Source organism: Primulina eburnea, chromosome 7 (genome assembly GCF_022965805.1).
Source record: "Primulina eburnea isolate SZY01 chromosome 7, ASM2296580v1, whole genome shotgun sequence".
In the NCBI taxonomy this organism is placed as follows: Eukaryota; Viridiplantae; Streptophyta; class Magnoliopsida; order Lamiales; family Gesneriaceae; genus Primulina; species Primulina eburnea.
Window position 1 is genome coordinate 6413327 of NC_133107.1, and position 9202 is coordinate 6422528.

The following is a 9202-nucleotide window of genomic DNA, read 5'->3' on the forward strand; positions in this document are numbered from 1 at the left end:
GGTTCATTAATAAAACTTGGATCTCCACACTTGGATATAAATAAGGGAAAAAATGTATTCATGTTATATTTAATTTTTATTTATTCCAATAAAAAATAATTATATATTTTTTAAAAAATTAATTAATAGACATCTGTATATTCATCTCAAATATATAAGTTTATTTGTTTTATTATATAAATTAAGGAAATCATCAGAAAAAAATGTACAAACAGTTGTATTATTATTTCGTATCAGTTATCGGCAATTCGTGTTATTTATGCCAAACAAATATTCATAATACCACACCTTAATTTTTTTATTTAACATCACGCTTCTGTAATTTTTTTAGTTTTTGAAAAGAAAAATATACTCTTAACATAGTAAAAACAAAAAATAATTTCCATTGTATTATCATGTCATAATTATATAAAATCAGTGATCCAATTATCGGAAGGGACTATGCTCTCCACAAGTGTGAAAATTAAAATTTATCAGACATATACTCTATCGAGAACATAAATATTTTTTTTATTATAAATATGGACAAAATTAGCATATAATAAAACTCGACTCACAAAAACCTACACAGTTAAAATTTCAATTGTTATTATTATTACTACTAGGCATAAAACTAGTCATCTAAGTAATCTCTCAAGTTAATTAGTTAAAACAATCGATATTTTATATTATATTCTAAAAATAAACTAGTCGTCTGATTAATCTCTAAAATTCCAAGAGAGAAGTCATTCACAATTGCCAAAAATCCTGGGGCGAAAATAGTGACATGTCAGTAACTTCGAACAGAACACAGAACCTCGTACAACATGAAGGTTATATATATAAAAGAAAACCTTGAGGATGGACACTTGACAAAACCCATTCATTCCCCCACCTTCAAATTGGAAGAAATAAGGGAGCCATTATAACAAAGCTATGATATTTATATATGTGCTTACCACAAGAATTTCGACGCTGGTCGCATCACTTTATCGCCCACCGGACAATTCAACGGCGTCTTGGTTGTAAATGGAATCTTCTCCCCAGTCAAATCTCCTGTGCAACCTCTCGTATTCTTGCCTCCTCGAGACTTCAACGTGCTGCCATTCTTCCCACCTCTCCGCGAGCCCTTCTCCTTCAAGCATTCGAACAACCTCAGACATTGCTGGCCGGTCTTCCGGTGAGGATTGAGTACATAGCAATGCCACCTGAATCATCATCTCCACTTCATGAATGTTGTGGTTTTGGTCCAAGTTGCAGTCGACAATGCCATCCAGTCTTCTTTCTAACTGAAGTTTCTTCACCTACGAGGGGAATTAACATGGAGGGTGGTTTAAAAGGGGATTGGTAATAAACATACAGAAAGAAAAGATCTAGCATGTTCTACCGAACAGGTGGAAAGCAAAACATACAAGTATAAAAATTAAAAAGATTTTGAGTTAAAAGGCATTAATGGTGACGATTGGGAAATTCAAAACAAGACCATGCACAAACTTATATGTTGGTGCCTTACATGGTCAAGCAGTAAGACATCATCTTCTTCTTCCAAGCGCGAGAAGTCTATAGCTCGTTGGCCAGTGACGAGCTCTAAAAGCATTATCCCATAGCCAAAAACATCGGTCTTTTCTGATGATTTCCCCGTGGACAAGTATTCAGGAGCTATGTGGCCCATTGTGCCACGAACCTGAGTTGTAACATTCGTTTTTCTGACATCGACCAACTTTGCCAAGCCAAAATCACCAACAACAGCTTCAAAATCTTCATCCAGCAACACATTGGCTGCTTTAACATCCCTATGAATGATTTTAGGATTACAGTGTTCGTGGAGGTACTCTAATCCACGTGCAGTTCCTAGTGCCACCCGTTTTCGAGTAGGCCAATCCAAGACAGGCTCCCCAGGTTTAAGATCTGTTTAGAGATCCCAACAAACAACAATATTATGAATATTGCTGTTCTACAAATAAGCATAAGACTGCAAGTTAAGTTGGCTCGTCTAATATATTACTATTAAGTTATCTTCTTTTTCAAACTAAATTGTAGCTTTTGTATCACGTTTAGATAATAGAATCTGACTACGATTTTATTATAAATTTCTTGCTTCCATCTTTCCTTTTCTCCCCTATCCCCTTCTACCTTTTGTTTCCTCTGTTGTTCCCGTCCCCATTGTTTTTTCCTCTCTTTCCTACATCATCAAAGTTCTACCATCAAATTATATGATGGATAAGGGAGTGTATCAAAAAATATTTCATTTCACAAGGTTTGATTTGAATTACAGGTACAAAGTTCTACCATCAAATTACCCCCAACCCCTTTTTTCCACTTATTTTTACTGCCATGACGATTTATACAGATTATTTTCTGTGCACCGCCTCTATGATCAACTACCAGCATGTCAAAACCTTTTTTAAAAGAAAAAATAAAAAGCATTCAAAACATGTCTAGAGTCATTGACATAAAACAAAGATGCAGACCGTGTCATCAATTTCAAAGTCGAGCCTCTTGATTACACACACGTAATTACAGATGATTATGAAAACTAGATGATGTACAATCTATACCAATGAATATCACTCTTAGCTTGGTATCAAATCAAATAAAATAATACCTCGTAGACGAGAGGCAACACTCAGGTTTTGCATAAACGGGTAGACCAAAAGGCGCTCAGTTGGGGTGGTGCAAAAGCCGATCAGTCGTAAAAGATTTCTGTGAACAGCCACACTTATCATCTCGACTTCGCGCTGGAATGCTGTATCCCCTCCAGGACTCTCAAAATCAGTCAAACGTTTAACCGCAACTTTGGTGTTGTCGGCAAGCACTCCTTTATAAACCTTTCCAAAACCTCCCTGTCCTAGGACATTTTTCTCACTGAAACTATCCGTAGCAAGCTGCAATTCTCTCCAAGAAAATCTCTTCAATTGACCAAATTCAATTCTTCGGTCAACTTCACCTGATGCATACATCTTAAATTATCAAGAACTAACAACAGAACTAAAATCTCAATCTTAAAGTTTCTGCATTCTTGGGTTGGAAGATGGTGAATACAGCTGTTCATGAATTTTAAAAAGACAACAGTAAAAAGTATAAGGGAAACTAGTTAAGAAAAAATATAAAACGCTGTTTCGCAGTGCTCATATTTAGCCATAATCAGAACAAACCTGCAACATCAACGAAAACTTCTCGCCTATGGCCTTTACGCCTACTCTTCCACAGAAACAATAGGAGCAAACCTCCAAGAATAACAATCACCAAGAGCGGAACCATAATACCCACTATTATACCAGTCTTTGATTTACTTGAACCACCTGGCAGACAGAAATAAGACATATTATTTTCTACTTGTAAATATTGACGGGAGATATTTCAGCCTTCACTTCCATGAGCACAAAGATTAACAACCTAACCCCGTATTACTAACTTGAGGGGGGTATACAATTGACGTACCTTCACTTCCATGAGCACAGAGATGGGCAGAATTAATGCCACAATTCAAGTTGTTCCCCGTAAAACTGAAAAATGAAACTTTAGTCTAACAGATGAAAGTGGTATTGAGGTGTGTGTCAGCGTGCATAGGTGTCATGTGTGTGTAGGAGGAGAATCCATACTTGTACTGGGAAATCCGAAATAAATTTTCAGGAATTTTCCCACTAAGATTATTTGATGCGAGCTGGCTGCAAAAGAAGGTCCATCAGTGCAAATAACCTGAATAGTTATTTTTTTAAACATTTGCTTATGCTAAACTCCAGCTGAGGAGCTTAAAGCATGAAACCTCAAGATCATTTTTTCCATAAGAGTCTATATCACATAAGATGCATACTTACATGGTAACCAAATTTGTAAGATCAGAAAGTGATTCGGGAATTGTTCCAGAGAGATTGTTTTGACTCAAAACCCTGTTTAGGTACAAAGCACATCTCAATTCAGTAACATAAAAAAATGAAATGGAATTGCTGAAAGAGTGGCATGCTTACAAAAATGTAAGTTTTTTCAGATTGCCCAAGGAAGATGGTATTTCTCCTGTTAAACGATTATTTTCCAGATCCAACATTGTCAAGCTTGTCAAATTTCCGTACTCCTCAGGTATCTTTCCAGTTATGCCATTTCCTTGCAGTTGGCTGAAGCAAAGAGTGATAATTCACATCAACCGAATTCTCATACTGTGGCAACGCAGCATCCCAAGTGCAAGGGAAAACACGAGTTTCCAAATATTTGTTGAAGCTTAAGACAGCTATTTCAGAAATGAAATTAACAATCGAGCGAACTAATGAGCAATGATGTCTTTCAACAATTGCTAATGTGTGCTACAAATGTTCTAAAGGATTATGTATCAAATTTTATATACGCTATAGTACACCACATCTTGTAATGTTGTTGAGTTGACAGAAATGCCCACCGAATACAACAGACATTGAAATCCTTTCATTGTGCATTTAATAATTTGTGTTTATCGAAAAAGACAACTGTTCATTCACACATAAATCAAACACTGATTGTACAGCTGCAAGTAGCAATACTTACAGTGTCGTGAGCATTTTCAGAATCTCTATCTTTGGTGACAAGGTTCCAGTAAATCCCATGTTTGATAACGTCCTGATAGAAATAAAAGCATGTGATACTTCTAACTTAATAAAAATTCTAAAGCAAACATGCTTCTAAAATATAAGCATCAACTAAATATTATTCAAACATCAGTCAAACAACAATCAAATATAAAGTTTTAAAGAACATAAATAGATGTTACAACATTTCTTACACCGTTGTTACAATGCTACCGTCACATATAACTTTGGACCAAGTGCAAGGATTTACTAGATTCGGATTCCAATCCTTGAGCTGACCACTGGAAGCATTAAGCCCATCTTTCAAAGCAATCAGAGCATCTCCTGTGATAGTACCCAAGAACCTGAGTTATTTCCTCAACTGTAACGCACCAGTTAACCAGATGGTTATATTGAACTCATCATGCTCACAAGAAGTATGTGGAGAAACTCGGTACATCATGTCGAATATTCCTCATAAAAATTTACAAGTTCTTATCGAAAACATCTTAATTTCATGATCATCATTCCATCATCTTGTTATTGTTATTGCTATCATTGCAATGATAATTATTCATATCCAACAGAGAAAAGGCATATTGGAAAGGACAAATCTAAACCATTAAACAATTACTACTAAGTGGTTTTGAAATGAAATTATGGAACCCATCTGTCCGAGACCCACAATCCGGTTAAAGCCAAGAGTTGCCTCAGAACCCCATCAACCACAACACAAAATTGAGCTATTAAAGCAATTGCTGAAAAGGGATATTCAATGGTTATACATGGCAGTAGTTGGTCAACCATTTCATTCAAATTCTGTTCGGCATCAGATATGACAACCAATGGTTTTTACAGGATGAATGCCTGTTAGATTTAGTCAGAATTTTGAATAAATTCCCTTCGAAACATAAAAGAGGCTGCAGATATACAATGCCTTACTATTCTCATCTTCACAATTGTACTTCCTCTAGAGTGTAAAAAGACACAGAAAAAATTTACGTAACAAATTTGTGAATAAATTATCTATCCTCCCAAAATAAATAGCAAGATGAACACAAAGAACGACCGAAGCGGTATACTCTGTTAAAAAGCATGGCATGTGGGTCAATGAAACATTTTGATTTTCCAACTGTGGTGGTTCAACAAGCATCATTTGAATGAGGTAAATGGTGATTCATTTGGTACTCAGCTAGGGCTGGTGGAAAAGAAAAACATGATCCCACCGTAACTCTCACATGAGAAACACCCATGTATAAGACCATTCTTCACATCAGTTCCGATCATTATATGTATGATAACTTATTACTTCTCTTCTAATGCTAATCATGATTTTTCTCTATTTAAAAGAAACAACAAATCATTTACCAAAAAATAAATCCGCCTGAGTAAAGAATCAGATTAGTTTCTCCCCTCAGTTAGAAATCCACAATAACAAAATGCTGGATATCAGCTTGATAGCTTGACACAATCCATTGTCCAAAGCTTAGAATATGTCATAAGAATAATACCTTGTGCATCAGGGGAGACAAAAGAAAACAAGGTTGCCAGCGTTAAAACTCCAATAATCAGGTCCATCTCTGATATCACCCTATTAACTTACAGATAACAACAAAACCACATTTGAATTGTCTCTGAAACATAATCGCTGCATATATAGGTATGAGCATCCAGAAAAAGACTGTTACAGATGCAAGAAAGTATCAAATTCAAAGAGGCAAATGGCACCAACAAAGAAAAGCAGAAAGGAATTGAAAACTGGAAATATTTTATTCCGTGTTACTGGAAGAATACTTTACATTGCAACTAGAAGATTTCAAAATCAAATCTATATTCAAGCTAATTATCTCACAAACTACCGATAATAAAATGATTCGTCTGTGCAGTGCACTAATTTGTCCATTTATATTAGCAAATCATAATAATGACATACCTACTTCAACATCCATCAAACAAACATAATTGTAAAAAAAAAAGTTTCATGTCACTTCATCATCTTAGCAAAATTCCAAGAATTAGCTGCTGGATGACCACAAATAAAAAAATCAACTACCAGATTTTCTTCCTCTACTTATAAATAATACATCGAACTCCGAACCCTTTTCTCAGTTAATAATTTAAATATCTTATTGCTATAGGCATCATTTATGCACTCGGCTCAACCCTTTTGTGACACCAATTACTATCAAACGGCAAAATCAACTCTTTCCTCACATAAAGCAGAAAAATTCATTGTAATCATAGAGAACAAGAAATAATCCCAGATCCCACCTCATCATGTACAATAATCATATACAAAAACACACCACAGACAAAAATTCTCCCAAGAAACAAGCTTGAGAAAAATATCCCAAGATTTCCAAGCAGAAAGATACATGCTTGTGAACAATCCGTGCATAAAAAATTCCCAGCAAAAGGAAAAAAAATCTAAATATATGCAGCGAGAAGAGTAACTGAACAAATGATCAGAAATGGGTCTTACCACTTACCGAAGAGAATTGAAAGGAAAGAAGTTTTACTGTGTACTTGAATCAAATCTGAGACTTATCAAAATGATACTTTTTGTATTTACCTTTTTTGACCACGACCCACTTCTTATGCCAGTTAGCGGGTGAAACACCAGTACCAAGACAGACACCAGACCACTTTCCTTCTCAAAAGAAAAACAATAAAGATAAAGGAAAACATGTGGTGGGACCTGAGACTCGCATTTTCCTCGCGAATATTGGGATTATATAATGGAGAAAAAAAAACAAAGAAGAAGATGATGATGAAAATAAGGCTTCGTTCCTCATGATTATGGCAAGAAGATCAAAAGTCCAAAAAGATTTTCTTGATGCATCCAAACGTTGCCTTCGCTCTTTCCTGGAGTTCTAACTAGAGACTTTAATATTATGTTTTTTCAACTATTTTCAATTAGTTTAAAATTATGAATTTATAATTTTATCTTTTTTATAATTAACATTATTAGTTAAGTCGTAAATATAAATTATACTTATCATTATGTCTCACTAATTACACAATAAATAATATATTTATCATCAAAACATGAGCTTAATCTGGTTTTCTTTATTATTTATTTATTTATTATTCTAAATGTGCGAATAAATCTATCCGTTAAGAATTGTGAATTTACAAATGTGTCCTTTTGTTATTCAATATTATTGTATTGGAAAAAACTTGTGCAAAACGATCTCACGGATCGTATTTTGTGAGACGGATATCTTATTTGAGTCATCCATGAAAAAATATTACTTTTTATGCTAAGAGTATTACTTTTTATTGTGAATATCGGTAGAATTGACCCGTCTCACAGATAAAGATTCGTAAGACCGTCTCACAAGAGACCTAATCTATTGTATTTTAGTTATGATATAAATGTAAATTACACTTATCATCATATCTTACTAATTTCACACAGTAAATTATATATCATCAAAAGCGTGAATAAATCTATTTTTTTGAATTGTGAATTTACAAATTTGTCTTTTTATTATTCAATATTATTATGTTTTAGTTATGGCATAAATATAAATTATACTTATCATTATATTTTACTAATTATACGGTTAATAATATATTTATCATCAAAACATAAGCTTAATTTATCTACTTTCAATCTTTTTCTCCCTTCAAATATAGAAGAAAAATGATGCATATGCTTTCATATTTCAACTTAGAAAAGAGTATCTTAGTTTCGTTCAATATTAATATCAATCCAAGTAAGGAAAATTGGACTTATAATTTTCTTGTTTTCTCTGTTCAATGGTACAATGATTCATGTTGTAATTGTTACTACAATTCTTTTATATATGACAAAAATGATGAATTTGTTTCAAATCAGTCTAGTATTGTACATGTCATTGCCATTTTGAGAAAAATTTGACAAGGCACTCGTTTTCAAATAAAATATAAGATCAATATTGTTTACAAAATGAAAATAATTCTGAAGAACATAATGCAAGCTCGTAAAATATAACCACCTAATTCGACAATTATTTCAAAATTTTGTTTCTTGTAGGCAAAAAAACTATCACAATCAACCTGTGAGATGATCAAACTTATGTAAGAAAATCATATTCAAAATGCAGTCGTGGTCTTCTGCAATAATAAAATGTGTATATCATGATATTGTCGTAATTTTTATATATATTTGTTTGTTATGTCAATGAAAAATATGGGTCATCTCTACTTAATAATCCAGAATTTCCTCAGTTGCAATCAACATTTACAAAAGATGCTACAAGACCCAAAATGCAATGAAACAGAAAAAATAAACTTATGATACATACAAAATACAAAGTTTTATTCTTTTTTACAGGACATTTATTACTAATTTAAAGCAACTATATGTGAGATTGAAGATAAATTAAAACCATGATATGGAACATGTACCAATATTGGTCTCAAAGTAATCATTAAAACAACAAGTGAAATCAGTTGTGCAAATTGCACAAAGCTATCTCTTCAAATGATGCAAACGTAAAATCACATTCTCAATTGTTGTATTTACATTCAAATATATACATATATCTCAAGTGAATCTGTATAGGTATCGGTTAACTATGACACATCAACAAAGCTTACATTATTTGAAGCCGTGACTTCATATTATATTGTTTGCTCGGTGAAGGAATACATTGAATTGCTCGATAAGGTTACATCAAAACATTATTTGCTCAAAAATT

General features: G+C 33.4%; 1 protein-coding gene across 9 annotated transcripts; it reads right to left on the reverse strand.

Moving 5' to 3' along the window:
• Positions 1-698: 698 nt before the first annotated feature.
• LOC140836985 (probable LRR receptor-like serine/threonine-protein kinase At5g10290) lies at positions 699-7376 on the reverse strand. 9 transcript variants are annotated; one of them, XM_073202914.1, is made up of 12 exons: positions 7087-7376; positions 6026-6105; positions 4730-4859; positions 4495-4566; positions 3948-4091; positions 3798-3869; positions 3582-3647; positions 3421-3485; positions 3135-3281; positions 2585-2926; positions 1493-1887; positions 699-1283 (listed from the first exon to the last, which is right to left on the reverse strand). In XM_073202914.1, the coding sequence occupies exons 2-12, from the start codon at positions 6090-6092 to the stop codon at positions 969-971; spliced, it is 1815 nt and encodes a 604-aa protein (XP_073059015.1). In that variant the 5' UTR covers positions 6093-6105; positions 7087-7376; the 3' UTR covers positions 699-968. The 9 variants fall into 9 exon arrangements, with proteins under 9 accessions (XP_073059015.1, XP_073059011.1, XP_073059013.1 ...); XM_073202910.1 differs by having other exon boundaries at positions 6026-6112; XM_073202912.1 differs by having other exon boundaries at positions 6026-6112; positions 7004-7376.
• Between the last annotated feature and the right edge of the window lie 1826 nt (positions 7377-9202).